Below are 19827 nucleotides of genomic sequence, written 5' to 3' on the forward strand. Positions count from 1 at the left end.
TTACTATAATTTACCGTTTCATTTAAAAAAAAATATTATAACTAGGGTCTGGGATTTTATGCCCTATAAAACTGTAAACTATGTATTTGAATACGTCATAAATCTTGAAAAAAGTGTCACGAAAGTTAAAAAGAAAGTCAAGAAGTGTCATCTCGCCACAGAAAAAAATTAGAATATGAGTACTTAATTTACAAACTCGTTTTTTGAAAACATTATGTGGTTTCATTTCTTAGAGTTTTTAAAAATGTTTTGTTTGAACTTAGTAGTTGACAGCTACAAAAGGAACATTTTCTAGTTGTGTTTCTAGTTGTGTGTCTTTTCAGGAAAGTTCTATCGTCTTTTCTAATGTTCTATTTTATTTAGCTTACGATTACAAAAGGAACATTTTTCAATAAAATAATTATAGAAGGTTTTTCGATGTTAATTTTAACAGCTTGTAACGGATCTCTAGGACTGGTGATTTCAGTTTCTTTTAGTTGAACACACACACATACGCACACACAAATGGAGAGAATGTATATATATTTCAATGTCATACTATGCAACATAATACTATGCAATTCTCTTCAGTGTCTCTAATGCACTTGAAAATGAAATATAAAGATCGATCAAATCAATAGGCAATAGTGATTTTAAGCATTGCATTGTGACACGAAGACCTCTTTCAGGTTCTCTTTTGTGAAACTTCGCCATTTATCTACAAGCAGCGATTTGTAGAAGACTTGTAGTGTTTCGTAAGAATGTACGTTCCACATAGCACGAAGTCAAAGGAGAAAATCTCAAACAAACTGTATCTGCAGGTGTTAAATCTTCTTCACCATGTTTGAGAGTTAATTCTCCGTCACCACTCAGAACAGCGGCGATGTTTGTAAAAGCACTATATCCAGCATTATTATTCAGAATGGCAGTGAACTTGTCTTTCACCAAATCTACTGTTAGTCCCTTTGCTGTTGACAACTTTGTTCCAACATATTGTACGGTTTCAAGACAGTCTTGCACACTGAGACAATTTGTCTCCAATCGCTCAATGGATGACACCAGAAACCCAAAATTTGCAGAAATGTAGACAATATCATCTTTTAATTTAATATCATTAAGCAATTCCTATATGCTGCATCTTCAGTTTGAAATCCAGCAATTATTTCAGCAAGAATAGGTCGATTGGCGCAGTAATATTTAATTGCTTTAAGCCATGTTCACCACCGCGTCACCACCGGCTGTAGTGGCAAAGCAATATCCGGAGCAACCTCCTTTAGGGCCTGGCGTCGTGATGAACAATTCAAGAAAATTTTCTTCACATTTGATATAAAGCGATCTATGTTGGGGTATCTTGCTCCAATTTCTTCACATAGACTGTGGACTCCGTGCGCCAGACAGAAAATGTTCATTATTTTGAGATATAGAAGTTTAAAGGTTTTTCCTGCTTTTACCATATACCTAGCTGCATCCGTTACAAGTACTAGAAGCATGTCATGATGAACGCCTTCTGGAAAAAACCCCTGCATTGCGTTTTCAATACAGCCAGCGATTGTAGAATGGTTAACCGTCACCAACTGCTGAACATGCACAACGAAAACTTCTCCAGCCTGTTCCGGTTACAAGCGCAACATTAGCAATATAATGTCCGGAACAGCCTGTCGTTTCGTCCACTGATAACAAGAAATTTTTATTTTTCACTTTCTGCTGGATGTTACACATAGTTTCGCTATAGACATTTTCCCCATAGGCCTTTCTAAGTGTGGATTCGTGAGAAATTTCTTTGTCGCAGTAGTACTCCAAAGACTCACGAAGATTAGGGTTTCATAACTTCCACAGAAGGATATCAGATGCGATAAATGCTTTACACAGGTAATTGGAGAAAGAGGACATTCGACTGTCCTGGGACGATGTCACATGTTGAAGTAGCGTTTGAGATTTCGCTTTCTTCCCACACACATTTCTTTTATGCTTCGTCGTATCTAAATGTCGCAACACAGAAGATCTCTTCGAATATCCCACACTAGATTTACAGAATTTACAGAACAATATGTTGTCATTCGTGCAGAACACATGACTCCCAAACTCTGCAACGTATGCTCTCAACTTCAACGAAAAAATTGCTTCTCAGGAGGCATTCTCTTCACTTGCTCTGCTGCACGCCTGTTTAAAACTACTGTTGATTTTAACTGATGTAAAACTAACTAGTTTTTCAGTACAAAATGCTAATTTGTTTGATTTTGTTAAAAAGAAAAATGTAAAGAAAAAAGGAACAGTTGTGATTGTCGTGCGCACGTTCAACAATGACCAGAGAGCTTTTTGTTTTAAACGATTTTCGGCATTATAACGCAAGGCGGTATTATTTATCTCGTACCGGTACTAAATTTTAACCTGGTAGAAAACCAAATGCGTTTCATATAGTCTGATGCAAGTTCAATCGACCACAGCGAGAACGAGGATTTTATTAGTTTGGCAGAAGTTATACAAGAAAAAGTTTAAAAAATTTTCGATTTTGTGCAAGTACATTGCGAAATATATATAAAAATATATCATTAGAAAAATGAAAAAAATATGTTTCCATATTGGGAAATGTGGAAAATATTTCAAAATATGTCCTATCAACTTTGCTTATTGTAGCTGGTTTTCGCCTGAAACGTGAAGAGATTTCCATGTACTCGATTGCCATGTAAAACAAATATGTTATAACTTAAACTTCTGGACCTTAATTATAACTGTATATATATATATATATAGTTAATCAAAAATCTTGACACGGTTTATAACTCGAGAACTGAACTTCGGAGCGAAAAACGAAAAATCACGTGTTTAGTAATATTAAAAAAAACTATCTGATGAAATCAAGCTCGACCTTCTAGACCCACCCTGGGGGTAGGGTGGATTCAACTTTGAAATTTTGAATAGAAACCCCAATTTTTGATTGCAGATTTTGATTCTACGGCCCAAACTATGTAAGGTTTCATCAACACTTTTCCGACGATACATAATATGGCGCAGTAATCGGGGGAAAATAAATGGCCCTTGAATACCCCCATTTCATTCATGAGCTTGGTAGCATTTCCGACCTCTTTTCTCGTTCAGTGTCGCTGGTTCACTTCTCTGTTACTTCTCGTCACTGGATACAAGCACACTACACACAGACAGAAGGCACAGAGAAAGGCACACCTTCATTCGGGTTTTGGGCAGTATCAGTGCTGCAAACCAGGAAATTCAAAGGCGGCGAGTAGAGGACAAAAATTAAGCAACAATTAAAATTAAAAGGAAAATTAGAGAAAAGTATAGCTATTGAAGTATCTGCTTATTGCACTATAGTTCCATACTCCATAGAGTTAGTTAATTAGTTAATATTATATTATATTATTATCTGCTAGCAGTAGTCAATTTCCAAAATTTAATGGGGTGGTCCTAGGTACCCTTGCCAAAATGTAGGGGGTGGACCAATGTACCCCTGCCAAAATCTAGAGGGGGAAGTCTTAAGTACAACTAGTCAATTTTTTCAGACTCAACTAGATATACGGGGACCCCTACTAATACCACCTACCAATGATACTGACCTCGCTTCTTTTCTCAATACTATCACTACTGCAATACAGCGCAGTTCTCTGCATTACATTCCAATAAACCAAGTACATCCTTATAAGCCGAAATTGCCTCCAACCTACCTTGCACTTGCACAGAAAGTGCAACATGTTCGTGAATATTAGCGAACGCAAAACCTCGAATCTCTTCAGCACCACCGTCAATGGCAACGAACTGTTAAGAACTATCTGGATATATATAAACGTAGGAATTGGATTAAAACATGCAACAACTGATAACGTCTCTTACTGTCATATCGAAGAAGCTCCACAATCACTGCTGGTTCTTCTTGTGGCAATCTACAATTTCATACTACAAACTGGTTTCTATTCACTGGAATGGAAAGTATGGAAGGCTTGCATATTTCATAAACCTAATAAGCCTATACATCCTGTTAGCTCTTGTAGACCAATCCAGCTTATCTCAGTGTTTAGTAAGCGACTAGAAAAATATTCTCGTGTGACGTGCTTCATTCTTATCTGGAAGCACGTAACATACTGCCTATTCATCGAGCAGCTCGTTTCTCAATAAAGAACCAATTGCTTCACCTTAGTACTATCATCACAAACCAGTATAACATAGTATTCCCTTCAGGTCTTATACTCATGGATGTAGAAAAGGCATTATATAAGGTTTGGTATTATGGACTCATTCAAAAACTCCAGTCGCTCGACTTTCCCATGTGCTATTTGAGGCTCATTCACTCTTTTCTTACACGTCGTATTGCTTACGTCACTATTAGTAATGTAACTCTTTTGGCCTGTATTTCCGTTTACTCGAGTCCCGCAGGAATCAGCACTTAGTCCCTTACTATATATACTTTATGCTTCCGACATACCTCCAACTTCGCACATTGTGTTCACTTTTCAATATGGCTTTCCTTGCTCTTGGCAAAACTGTACCTAAACTTAATATTGCTCTTCAAACCACACTGAATAATTTCATTACTTGCCCCAAGGAATGACATCTAACTATCAACGAAGAAAAATCACAAGCGGTAGTGTTGTTACCACCTTGAAGGCGTTCCAGAGTTCACAGGAGCCAAACATTTTTCCGATTGACTATAGATGGATATCTTATATATCCTACACCCACTGTCATCTACTTAGGCGTTGACTTCAACTCTAAGCTCACCTGGAAGGCTCACTTCAAGTGGCTAACAGATAAGGCAAAAATCAATTGAATTTCTTACGCCGACTCACTGGAACAACTTCGGGCTTAAAAACGATGTCTTGCATTCCTCCACCCTATAAAGCGTTCCTCCGCCCCATTTTCACTTTTGGGCATTCTGCCTGGTGTAATGCTGCTGCTTCTTATTACGAAAAGCTCTGCATACTGGAGAGACAAGTTATTTGTTTAGCTTATCGCCTTAAGATACCATATCCCACATTGCTTGCCTATGAGTACATATCCTTTCCGAAAATTAGGGAACACTTTGCAGAACTCCGTATTAGATATATCAACTCTCGCATAAACACAGGTCATCCGCTCTTAAATGTTCTTCACTATGATGTTCTTAAAGACTCTACCCACCCGTACATTCTTTCACCATTAAATATATTTATCTATATCTCAACAATACACGTCTGACACCGGATGAACGAGAAATCTACGACCTTTATTTCGTTGTCGACATTCCTCACCTTTTCCATTATTGTACAGAGATCCTCACCATTGACAAGGGATTCCCCCTGTGTTCATTAATCCCGAGTCGCCCCGGGACAGAAGATATAACCCTCTATCTGTCTCATTAACACATTTATGTTTGTGACGTGCTAGCACTTCATCTCATTTATCATCTTCATTTCTTCTCAATGTCACTAGCCACATGCTCCACCTATTCCATATCCTTGATTATCTTGAACTGATGATTAGTTATATGTCTGATTTTGTCACACTTATTTCACCTTTTCTCTCTTTGGACTATATAATTATGCAATCTTAGAGTTATTGTAGCACTATATTATACCAGTAAAAATAAAATAAATGTGGTATGATGTTATAAAATTAAATTATGATGATTTCACAACACTCCAATAATTTGTTACACTTCACGCTGCTAATAATGAATATCTCTTAACCCACCCCTTACCATTTCTTGGAACTATTTTGTATAAAGGATCACATGCCAAAGAATGGGCGTAACGCTATGAGAGGCAGGAGGACAAATCTATTTACCGTAGACTCCAACTCTTTAAGAGAAACCATTCTATCTCTTCCTTCTTAACTAAAAAAGCGTTTTTATTGCTATTTTAGCATTTTAAAATATAGATACCCGGAACAAAAATTGATTAAGTCGTAGCTGAGTATACAAGAAAAAGAATATACTGGCTACGAAAACTTCGTTCCAGAAACACTGATTGAGAAATCCAATGGTATTATATATTCTATGCATAAAAATTCCCAAAGACAAAGAGACACGTATCTGCAACTGAGTCGGCGCCCCAGAAAGCAAATAATGCTCTTCGGTTCATAAAAATACGAACTTGCATCGACATCGTATTATCTAACAGATGATGGGTTCTTAAAGAAAGCAGATAAAGCAGATCTCAGCAGAGAACTTGAAGACTACCTTTTAAATAAGAATAATATAGTTACTCATTTATCGACGCAGGAAACGAGACTAATAGTGATTAACTTTATGGTGTACGAGCGAGAAGTCTATGTCAAATGAATTATGTGTAAGACATTTGGAGACTTCTTTAGCAACTTGTAGAAGATATTTTTAAAACTCTCCAAAAGGTTGTTTGCGCACAGACATCGTGTTTGATTTGTATCAAGATAAAAGTATCAAAAACTGGGAATGGCTGAGACCACAAAAATGTTGATTCTATCGATGTAATTTCTAGTAACCCAAATGCACCCCTCTCTGTCAATATGATACTTTTTGGGCTTTAAGCCAGAACAAAGCACGTTTGCAACAGTGGATTGAGTGGATAGCCGATCAAGAAAATTGCGCAAAATCTTTGTATTTGGAACGACGTCACAAACACAAACCAAAGCAATTAAGGAAAGGATCTTTCAGTTTGGTACCAGACCTTCACTGTGATTGTGGGGAAGCTGATAATAGAATCATGAAAAATATGTAACACATGGTCGAAACTGATTCCATTGAAAGAGTTACGATTGCCTCAGTGGCTACAGATGTTACGATTTCCACACTATACCATTTCAGACAGATTTACAAAAAATGTGGCCTGAATAAACTGTGGATTGTCAAACACACACAAATCTATGAGGTACATACCACTTCACAAAATGACGGAGAGCATGGACGACAATGTTTATGAGATTGGGACAAAACGTGTATCACTTAAAACAGCAATGATATCAGGAACACTGTTAAGCAAATTTAAGGTTGCTTCCTTGGATGAAGAAATGATAAAAATGCCAAGATTTTTATCACAAAAGTACTTGATTCATCAAAAACAACTTGTGACAACTTTAACAATACCACAAAGCGAAAGTTATCAACTTTTCTCAACTATGTCCAACATCATCAACGACAGTCTTTAATATACAGAGCGCATATGTTCAATCCTACATATGGATGACTGCCGTATGAAACCCAACCACTGAATGAACTAGTGTATGGTTACACAGAAGAAGCAGGACATTTTAAGCCTATATTAACGACTGAATATTTGAGATATCCTGAATTTGTCTCCTTTGTAGTGTAAGCCATGGGCAAAAGTCAATGTTTGTCTTTGCAGAGTGAAACAAGTATCGTGTTGTCCATTCTGCAAATGTAAAGTGAAGAATATTTGTGTAAACGTGGGGTGAGAGTGTTAGTTTATCACACATTTTTGCTCTGTTGTGTGAGACGAATAACAAATTGTTATTTGAGAATATCACTTGATATCAAATTTGGAACACATTTCTTAGTTATAAGTATGAAATATTTAAGATTTTTTTTTTGTTTTCACTTGTGAATTAAATACTGAGTATTAATGTTTAGTAAATTTCTAAGATCAAAGCGCCATATAGCTCCACATCTATCTTTTAGTGTTTCCACGTCATTAAAGGAAAATATCCAAGAACATATTTTGTGGGAAATTTATATTTATTTCCCTTAGCCTTATACATCATTGTCATAAGGTATAATGCCACATATGTTACATTAATCCACACCATATATTACATCTGATCAAATGAATTATAAAACGAGATACTATTTTTTTTATCTCTGAGGCAGTTACAATCTGAGCTGGAGATCTTTCTATGTGACAAAAGTATTTCCATTGAAACCAAAGATTGTTACAGTTACCAAAATAATAAAAGACAGAATATGTTATTACGCCTCTGCTAGTGAATCAATCAAAACAAAACTTTCAGTATACATTTACCACGTAACAGACAATCTACAAAAAATTTCTTCCTTGCCTAGAACCCAGCGCTGCTATCTAACAATAGCAAAAAAATCGGTAAAAGGGAAATTTGTAGCATTTCCCTCTTTTATTTCCCTTTGTATGTACTACTGACAAATAAATGACCTCAGCTAAAAGCCTATACTATTGGAAATCGAACAAAATATAATTCATAAATTTGCGACCATTACAGCTTGAGCTACATCCATTTTCGAGCGTTAACTGAAGATAAGTGGTGTGTGACTTCTTTCAAAGTGTTACTATCGTGTAACTGAAACGCCTCAGAAAGTGTACATAAAGGACCCAAATGAACGTCTCTCACGAGATCCACGCTAGGAAGGCATCTCGTTATAAAGGGTCACGTGTCTTAATTTTGGTCGATACTATCACTCTATTGCTGCCCTATCCCTGCATTCACAAATAATGTTGTAAGTATTGCGTTTATAATTAATATTTAAGGCAAATCGCTTTCTGAATTTGAAACAATCACAGAAAAGTTTAGGGAATAGCAAAGGACTATTCAAGATGGCAGCCATTGCACAATAATGACCATGATTCAGAACATGTAATCAATATTTCTAAACAGTAAATATAGTAGAACCCGATAAAAACAAACCTTCTGGCTCTCAAACTCCCAACTTTACTCTCCAAGCTGCAAGATTAAAAGAAAAGGAATGGTTACGAAGGAATTCGTGGAATGAGATAAGATGCGAAACCTCGAAGGAAATTGCAATGTAATAATGTTATGTAATAATGTTTTGCATATTATTAACGCATGTAAATAATACCTTTTGTTTGACAATGCCGAAGGTCTTATCATCATTCATGACCTGTTCCCCGATCGCAAACAACATCATACACCACTGGGTACATTTAATGTTGATTGATGGAAGTACAAGCTTATATTATATAACAAACGGTGCATCTATTATCATTAACTTTGGTTTTAGTTCAAATTAAATAATGAAAAATTGAAGTTTAATTTTAAGGCAAATATTTTTATGTTTTCTGACAGGATCGTATCTTTCACTCTATTGAGGTATAATATGTAGACTGTAAAAAGATCACCCTTAAAAACACCAATTAAGGAGCTTTAACTAAACAAGATGAGAAACACAATATCGGCTTAAAAACATTTGTTTATAATACTTACACGTCACATCTTTTCTATTTTGTACGGTAGGAAACAAACGTCAATGTCTGTATTTATTTTAATCTTAACTTCAAAACAAATTATGTTAGTATTGTATATCAGTAGCTGACGTAATATTCTGTTCTCTCTATATGAGAAATATACGTTTTTAAATTACTAATTAAAGTGATAGGTATACATGCTTACATATTTATATACTGAGAAACTTATGAAAATTGAAGCCAAGCATTGAAGTCACAGCCAAGGGACGAATTAAGTTTATCTCAAACCATGTTCCCCCAGAAAAGTGTTAATGTAAATCGCAATCATGAATAACCAACATGGCATCTATGAGGATACGGAAGTCCTTAATTATCAAAAATGTAGAGGACAGATACGCATATTGTTATTCACTGCACTTATGCTTTTATTATTTCTTCAACATTAGAAATGAAAGACTTCTCATGTATAATAGTATGACTTTGTTACAAATTATTAAATCATACAAAAACGAAACATAGAGCAATGGTAGCTGGTCCATTATTATTACGGCATTCCTCCACAACATTGATGACATGACTTTCTTCTTCTACTGTAAGAGCCCTTGTCAAGAAGTTCCTGAACATGTTTTCCAAGTAGTGCTTCAGATATGTAGCGGAATCACCTAACTGATGTGCCAACCGAGATCTGAAAAAAGATATATGAATTCAAGTTACAGTACTTATAAAGGATAATATAAATTATTTCAACAGAAAACAGTGCGAATAATGAAATGCGAAATTGTGTGTACTTTACTAAGTTGATATTATACGTAACTCTCTCAAATCACTTTGAGACAAAAGTATTCTAATGTTGGTTATTAGAAACTATACGACATGGACCTTCTATTTGGTTATAATGTTTTCAATTTTTGATTTTCTTCTTCTCTTTGTATTATCTATCTTTGCGGATTAGATAATTGATTATCCAGCATTACATAAGCAAACGATTCTCCTTTTTTCCTCTCATTAATTTCAGCACAACTGTGCTAAGAGGGACGTTGAAATTTATCCTGAATGCTTTGCAGAAACATAGAAAAACAAACTTCAATGTGAAACTGCATTTACTTTGGCACATTACCCCCTGCTATACTATAATTTTATCCCAGGGTATAACTAATGGCAAGTAAGGTTCGGACTAGAAAGGTGTGTCAGTAGAGACACCCCATTCGAGGAAAGTTAGCTTCACTTTGTAATCCCTGTGGAAATACTGAAATCTGAGGAATTCTTTGAGGTTTAACTAACTTGAAATCACTTGCAATTTAATCAATGGTATAAGCAGTGTGTTACAATACATCCAACGCGGAAAGCTGTTTTTGAACTCAATATACATTCACTTTTAGGAACAGCAAATCGTAATGAAAGTTGGGGTTTATTGTTCAAAACGAAATATTAAACACTTTTGTAATTTTTCACAAATTATGCTACGATTCTCAGTAATAAGTTTGTCCAATGCTCTGAATGCCCCTAGGAATAAATACTGTGAACTGGCATTCACCGAAATTTGAGTAATTAGTGACTATCTATGAAGCACTTTCGCTATTCAAATATCTTATTACGGTCGAACTCGAAACAAAGAGAAAATTACCCACTCCTATTTATATGTATCATTTGTAAGTTTTTTTTAAACTGTATATTGTAAAACCTTATAATAAATAGCTGCGGTGTCATTTGGAAACATAGCTAAAGTATTAATTGTTTATGAGATACTAAACTTGAACTTTCAAGCTGGAAAATTTCAGTTTTGGTGATAGCCGTGTGGCATTCAAGCGGTCTATGTGTGACTCGTTTGAATTTTAAATTGTACCATTATTAACTTGATTTGCATAGTTAGTAGCAGGAGTGAGGTTCTCTCTCTCTCTCTCTCTCTGTGTGTCTGTGTGTGTTTGTGGGTATGTGTGTGTGTAAGTTTATGTATGTAGCTTTTCTTTTCAAAGACCTAGCAGGATATTAGTACCCTCTAATACCCTAGTTATAACCAATGTCCAACTACTGATAAATTAGTACAAAATTTTTAGTAGTTCTCCTTTACAATCGATTCTCCTATGTTACAAAAAATGCCTGCTGCAAACTACAGTATGATTGTTGATCAGATAGTTGACAAACTTTAATATAGTGCGACACAAATGACGTTATGTCTGAACACCAATTTCTACGTGGCGCTAGGGTCAGTTAGGCACTCTGAATACTCCCCACTTCCTCTCTGACAAGGCGATGTTGCCATGTTCTCACCCTACCCTCCCTCTCCAACCTTCGCTCTTCCTTTTACCCAAACGCCAAAAATTTGAAGAGCGAAAGATTCTGTTCATTCAGGATCATTTGATATTGTGTTTGTAGTGGATACAAAATTTAATTTCAGTTTGTTTTGTAAAACTGTTAACAAATTACATGTGTCTGTTAGTATTTAAGATCTGTATGAGTTTTTGGTACGTTAAGTATATATACCGGCACATTTATGTATATATTCTGCTATTCTTTTATTATAATAAAGAATTTAAATTCTCGTGCACTTTGATTCCTTAACGCAATAATCACTGAAGATAAAATGCTACGAAAGACTTACTAACGATACAATAAACTGGGCTTACTCATCTCATTTTATATCACGACCCCTTTTATCACATCCTCTTGCCTGTAATCCCCATAATTAATTTCAGGTTTCCAATAAAGTTTTCATTATTGTTGCCAATCGCTTACAGTTGTGAGTTGTATTTTTTTTTGCTTCTGGTGTTTCAATTTGCAGTTTCTCACCAGTTTCTCCTTTTATTCCTTTTTTTAACTAATCTTTATTTGTTTAATATTCTTTGCTGTATTTGGTAACAAAGTATAGAAATAAAAATATGACTATCAAAATAAGAAGTTTAATATATATATATATATATATATATATATATATATATATATATATATATATATATATATATATATATATATTTCTGCTACTAGGTTCTAATTACAAGTATCGTTTTCATTTCCATTCGCGATCCCAGGCTGAGAAACCCTCCAAGAGACAAACTGGACAATTTATTGCGAAAAAAAGGATGAGTTTTTTAGTTTAACGTCCCACACCTATGCCCTTTAGGCTAAAAAAAGATGATTGATTAAAATAAATATTTGACAAATTTTTTTTGCTGGCCCACCGGAAATGGAACCAGGGGCTACGTGCACCAAAGCCATACGCGCTAACCACTAGACCAGCGGGAAAGGCTAATTTATGATATAAAGAAAAATGAATTATGTTTGCAAAATAACTTTCAAAAGGCATAGCCCTATTTGTTTGGTTTATGTAGTGGTGATAAAGAATCGATCTGAGGAAAGAATGGAGAAATGGTTACTTTAGGGCAACACAATATGAATGTCGATTTGCTTCATATAATATAATATCATCGCACGCCCTGATTTTTATTAATATTAACGTGTTACAAGAAAAATGCAGTCGACCAATTTTTTTGTGTAAAAAAAAAGTTTTGTTTTCAAAGAAGTAGTAGTAGTAGTAGTTACATACGGAAAACAAATGTTATAATATTACAAATGATAAATAAAGATTGATCAGGATTTTGTATTTTGTTAATTTCATCGAGAAGTTATTAGAACCCTTCTGCGTCAACAAAGAGTGTGATATAACAACATTTCTTATTTTAATATAATGATTTGTATATATTTGAAGTTGGAAAATGTTCTTCACTATATTCGCACAGTAACTTTAAAAATGAATAGTTTTTATACTATAAATTATATAACACTAAAACAATTTTTGCGATCTAAGCCTTGGGTGAACTAGTTTTCCATTAGATTTGAAAGATGTCTCGTCTTGATAACGATAAAAGGAAGATTACTTATATGTTTCTCGTCTCCTCTCTAATTTGAAAATGCATTCGTCTCGTGCGCAACACAGGCCCCCAACCAGCCTCAGAGGTTTGGGGGGCACGAATATGTTAGGGAGGCCAAGTCATTAAAAAATCTCTTACACATAGCTAAATTGTGTTTTTTGTATTAATAATAGCATTTGGTGTTAAGGTCTAGGGGGCACGAAAAGTTTGGGAGGAAGGTTCCTTAGCCCCCCTCTTGTCGTGGGCCTGGCGCAACACTACTTACAGTCCTACATAAAACTGCCATATCGATGCAATTGATATGATAAGGTTACATTTAAAGAGTTATGTAACACGAAAAAACACTAATTTTGCACTAAAGGATGTCGAAAAACTTTGTTATGATGCAATACACAAAGTTGACAATTTATTCTGGAATAATGTAATGAATCATGAATGGGACTTAATACAAAAGGCTTGGACAATGCGAGGAATTTTAAAAAATTGTCAACAAACGTGTCACACTGTTAGGAAACAGTGACAGCAGCAATGATGATGATGATGATTATATCAATATTAGCTCTCCATGATGGAAAAGACGATGATGATTAATATATTCTGTACATCAAGTGAGTTTGTCGCCACGGCATATTACTTTTCATTTCTCAATAATAATAAAAAAATGTCGTTTGTTAAAATTGGATGTTCATTTGTATATCATTTTAAGGCACTATGTTCAAATGATGACAGTAAAAAGTTTAAATTAATATTCTTGGCGAAAGCGTATTTATGGTTATAATCTTCATGAAATCGAAAAAGGACTATTATTTTCAATATAGGCCCATTTTAATTTCAAAAAAATTTTGTACTTATAATGTGTTTCGGATAGTAAGGACAAACAACATTGGGTCTGCTTTTTTATTTACTCAAAATGAAATTAAATAAAATCTTTGAGTTTAATGTCCCATGATTATGCCTGTTAATCTAAGGGAGACTATGATTAAAGGAAATGAATAATGGGAGAATTGGTTGAATGAGAAAGTAGGAGGAAACGGGAGTACCCCGAGAAAACCCAAGAGCACGATGTTGTTCACCACCAGCTTACTTGCCCGGACATCGAACCAGGGACCTCACACACTATAGGTAAGCGCTCTACACTGAGCCACCGTGCCCTCTTATTTACTCAAAAAAATTAATAAAATTAGAACTTAAACAATACTATTAACTATTTGGCGCGGTAGATCAGGATTCGATTCTCGTGGAAGCTCATGTAAAATTGATCCTATGCTAAATTGTAGGTTCACGTTTCACTTAAATTTGGTGCTGAAAAGGACGCTAAACTCAAATCACCACCAATAATAATAACTACTTGATAGCTGAACATTTTGTTGAATATGCTCTTATGAAGACTTTTTAAAATGCGCTTTCACCAAAGTAAATTTTTGTTGAGTTGACCATAACACCTCATATTTTTTGCATGCATTGAGCTTTTATCGAACACTAATGTTTATTTATATACTTAATCAAGTTCCTGATATATTCTGAACCGGTCAATTTATACTGAAAAAAAGCAACAATCAACAGCATAAAACGACGTGGAAGAAAGTTGGTCACTACTTACTGAAACGCTTCATTCGTCTAATGAAGCTTGAAGAAGACATATTGAAAAACCTCAGACACGATAAACGGATTTGAACATGGGATCATCAGATAAAGAACCAAGAATGTTAATATATAATAAAGAAAGCGGGAGGAAGCAGAAGAACCATGAGAAAGCCCCGCATATGGTGCTTTGTGTGCGTCCTACATAAAACAGACTTGGTGCGAGTTGGAATCGAACTAGGAACTCCACATACGAGAGATGCGGTAACTGAAATATTTTTTTCAGAGAAGTAACATACTCCATCATGGTTATATGGTTCTGTCTTCTCACATTTTTTATGAGGCCTGGATTCGATTTCCAGTGGGAGCTTATGTTTTCTACTTCTAAGTTAAACTGCCTTACGTCGCCAACGCTCGCTCAGTTCCCTCTCTAGCAACTGAGTTACGAATCAAATTTTGTTCAAACATACTAAGCGAAATTTAAAAAAAAAGTGATTAATAGATCAAGAGATTTTAAATAGACAAGGAATTAATTTTATTCATAACTCGCTCTATTTATACTCCTTATATGGCATATGGCCCTGCAGATCGTTCAACCGAATAGTAAAGGGATATATTTCTCGAGTACGACTCCACAATGAAGCAGAAGGGAATAACATGAACAACAAAATTGAATATTTTTTCTTTCTGCATTAATAGTACAATATAGTTCTTATAACAACAGTAACTACTAGAGTTCATAAATTTGCAATACTGTTTTTAGTTCGCATATTTAACGTCGAATTTGTCATCTGGGTCGCACTATATGACCAAAAACATCACATATAATAGCTTTTAAATATTCGTCTCTTAAACTTATATATATATATATATATATATATATATATATATATATATATATATATATATATATATATCGGGTGTTCTAAAAATGGCACCCACGAACCACAGAGCACTATTCTACAGGCCAAAGTAAAGCGAAAATAATATATGATGGTTTGCCATCCGGGGATTCATTCAGCCGCTATGGGGAATCAAAATTTCACAATCTGGCAACGTCGCAAATTAACTTGGAACCATTAGCATTACTCTACGAATACAACAACCAGTTGAATCGATTGCTACACTAATAAATGGTGCTAGTATCAATCCATATCGACTTTAGCTAACTGGAATGAATCGATATAAGTATTTGGTAGATTGGTAGATCTAATCTATTGTTCTTTATTTGCGACGTTGCCACATAGTGCAATTTGTGTCTTCAGACAAGGACTTGAAAGGAATACAAGTATATATATATTTTTTGCTTTATTTTAACTTGTAGAATAATTCTGTGGTCCGTGGGCGAAATTTTTAGAACACCCGATATATATATATATATATATATATATAGATAGATAGATAGATAGATAGATAGATAGATAGATAGATATTTTTTTCTTGGTTCTTTTACACCAAGGTCTTGGTTACACCGATTCAAGCATTTTAGTTAGAATAATTATATTTTACTTTATATATTTTAATTTTTTTTATCTAATTACAATTCCGAATCAATTAGTTTTATCAAACCATGTACTGAAAGTAACCAGTACCCAACATATATTAACTTAGTGTATTAATTATAAGGTGGTATATAAAAGGCGTATTTCTCTTCCCCTAGTATACAGCCACAAATTCATCAACCTAGGTGGTTGGCATTGCAACTAAAATATTTAATGAAACTTTCATCAATATTTTAGTAATATTGTTCGAAAAAACTCAGCACTATTTAATATATTAGAGATTTAAAAATTGTAATCGAAACTGCAAATAGACACTTGTAAAAAATAGAGTATTTTTGTATCTATTTCTAAATATTGTTTCTATTTAGGGGCAAAAGTGCTATTTAAAGGGCACAAGCTTTTTAGAAGTAGAAGAAGAAGAGAGTATATGAATAAATATTTTAAATTTTTGTAATATATCGAGATATTCGTTGCTATGACCACTTGTTTATCTGGTTGATATGGTAATGTAAAATGATATAGAACCAGGGGACTCTCGCGATAGCTTTTCTGCTCTCATTTCTCCCACGATACTTTGCGGTCGGTGACGTCACGTGGAGGTATCGCAGTATTTTTTTCAAAATAAGTGAAATTCTGCATAAACACTACTGTTTCAAGATGGGGAAAAGTTATCTTACTTGTGCATTTTTAATGTGGATAACGCACGAATATGTTCTGCTCACTTTTCGCCAGAGGATTATCAAAGAGTTTGAATAAACGAGCTTCTAAGTTTCCTGCAAAAGTAGTGTTTAAGATCTGACGCTGTTCCTTCATTATTGATACCAAACTGGCATGGGGAAAAATAAACTACGCACTAGTCAAGTTGAAAAACAGGTGTGTAACAACAATAATTAATTTCACTTTTATGACATTTGTTTGTGAGGGCCTGAAGCTTAAGGAGTTTCTGTGCGTAAAGCGAAGTGGAAGGGGGTGCCAACGAGAATATAAATGTATACTCTCATATATTCCTTAGTTTAAATGATATTCGTAAGTTTTGTTAAGTATCTGACACATTATTCTAGCAAAGTGCTGAAAGTGCACTTTGAGCACAACATTCATAGGAATCAATTACGAACCGAACCTAACCTAACTTTACCTAATCTAATCTTGTTTAACCGAACCGTACCTGTTACGCACAAATCACATTGGTTTTATTCCTTCTCGCATGCCACATCGTGTGACAAAATCATTTGTTCTGATCAAAGTGCACTCTTACGATATTCTTATAATTGAAGGACTGGCCGAGAGAGGGGGCTAAGCCACAAAAACTAAATTCCAATAAATCGAAGGGCAAAGTGTAGGACAAATAACTGCAAATTTTCCCCTGTGAAGGTGGTTCTTTTATGTATGTATAACACCCTATAGATATCTGTGCAACTTATAACCTGTAATACATAATGTAAAATGTGTTATATTGAGTAATAAACAAATATTAGTAACGTAAAGGAAATATTTTGCATCACGATTTCTGATAATTTGGTTAATACACACTAAATACAACGGGTTAGGTTAGATTTCTAACATGACCTAACTTAACCTAACCTAATCAAATTAGGTTAGGTTAGATTCGGTTATATTAGGTTAGGGTAGAATAGATTTCTAACATAACCTAACCTATCCTAACACAACCTAACCTAATTTGTTATTACATACCCGGAATCTCTGAAATTTTGAATAATGTTTGCTTTATGTATTTTTACCTGAAATGTTCTTATTGAGAGGATTGGTTTATGGAAAGTATTTGAACTCCTTCCAGCCTTAGAATTCACGTTTGAATGAAAGTGCAACGATAAAAATCCATAATGCCACCCCTTCCCCACGCCCAAAGAGGATGAATTTCGTTTTAAACGGTATCGGGAAAGGTCACTATTCATTTCATTATCCTGAAAATTATAGACTGGACACCAATTTCAACTGTTTTTGATTATTTGCCACCTCCTTCCTAACTCCTCTCATCGCGAGCGAAAAAATAAGATCCTAAGTTAGGCCTGGCTGCATTAAAGTAAAAAATGTCGTTAAAGCTGATCGAAGAGAAGTTAGCAATCAAACATTGTTACAATGAATAGAAAATGCCCCCTCTTCCCCATAAAACCGAAATTTTCAGAAACAATGGGACACGTTTTTCTTTAAGCTTAATGAGGAGTTTATATACTGAGTTTCATCTTTCTAACTTGATAAGTTCGTGAGATACTGTATTTTATGTACAAATTTTGAACCCCTTCTACCCCTTAGGACTCGCCCTTTAATCAAAGTAATAAGAGCCAGATCAACTCATGTATGATACTAAAAAATAAAAATCGATCCAAAGCTCTAGAGTTAATTAGCAAGTAAACATTATATTCATTTTTATTTGTATAGATAATTAATCATTATTGACAGTATTTATATACTTATTGCATTATATTGTCTCATCTGTGAGTAGAAATAACTCATTATTTGTATTTGGAAAGACAAGGAATATCATAATTATGTTTTGAATCCAGTTTTACGAATAAAGCGCGAAGTGTAACAAGCAGGCAAGCGAAAAAGATCTTCACCGATACCTCCATATGACGTCACGGACAGGGAACCAATGAGAACGCTAATCGCGAACTGGGGCTACCTGTTACTTTATATACCTTGATATAGAACGAAGGACGATATTGTTATAATTGGATGTATATTATTTTAATATGACAATTAAGGTATATGTGGACAAATATATATAATCTAAAAGTACATAACTGTGGTGCAATTCATTTGTAGTTTCGTGGGCTTTATAAGTATTCAAAGTATTGTATTTTTGAATCAGGGAATGCAACGAAGAAATAACGTTACATATTTATACGGTGCCTCAACCGTGGATCCTTGAGATTAGTCAGAAGTTTAGCAAACTATCTCAACATCACGGATCACGTCCTACTACGTAATAAAAGAAAAATATATCGAAGAGCCAAAATGAATACCAATACAGCAGTTGAAGATCAAGATATTAAAGCAAATGAGACTTTAACGGACGGGATTGATCTTTTACGACAGCTAGGTCAGCAGATGAATTGCATTACACAAAATTTGGATTCCAGATTGGAGCGAGTGACACAACAAATAGGACAGGAGATGAATTCCAGATTGAAACAATATCACAAAATTTGTATTGCAGATTGGAAAAAGTAACTCAACAGGTGGACTCTAGATTGTAACAAGTGAAACTACAAATTGGACAGAAGATTGATTCTAAATTGGAGCAAGTAACGCAGCAGATAAATACCAAACTGGAAATAACCGACAATAGGATAGAGCAAATTAGTGATGAGAAGTGCCGTTGATGTAGTAGAAACGCAAGTCAACGAACATACAAATCAAATTCGGAGATTACAAGAACAGATTCAGGGCATCAAAGTGAAAATCAGTACTGCAAAGTGTAATCCTGATACTGCCCTCAATGTGGTGTATAAGGAATCAATCAAGACCCCGTGAAGAAGACAGCAACCCATCAGAAGTTTATTCTGAAAGGGAGGATACCATCTCTAATATTGAGGACGAGAAAATAAGAGCACGTCAAAGGAACCATGCACACGTAAAGCCAAGACATCTAAGGTATTTTAGTACTAAGTGTAATCGCGTGAAATTTAGTGAAATCAGATCCTTAACTAAATTCAGCAGTAGAACTGAGGGCATCGCAGCGAGTGCCTTTTTGGAAAAATTTGAAGAAAAATATAATCTAGTTATTATGGATAAGGTTAAATTCCTTAAAATATTGCCACATATATTGTTACCACCTTGTTC

General features: G+C 34.7%; 1 protein-coding gene across 1 annotated transcript in view; it reads right to left on the bottom strand.

The window, feature by feature from the left end:
- Window positions 1-9572: 9572 nt before the first annotated feature.
- Window positions 9573-19827, bottom strand: part of LOC145692424 (uncharacterized) — a 79818-nt gene continuing 69563 nt past the window's right edge. Inside the window, exon 6 of the mRNA XM_081767732.1 lies at window positions 9573-9759. Coding sequence (XP_081623858.1) covers window positions 9573-9759 — 187 coding nt within the window. The remainder of the gene's footprint in view (window positions 9760-19827) is intronic.

The sequence above is a fragment of the Thermobia domestica genome, chromosome 8 (assembly GCF_964235325.1).
Source record: "Thermobia domestica chromosome 8, izTheDome1.hap1.1, whole genome shotgun sequence".
Lineage (NCBI taxonomy): Eukaryota > Metazoa > Arthropoda > Insecta > Zygentoma > Lepismatidae > Thermobia > Thermobia domestica.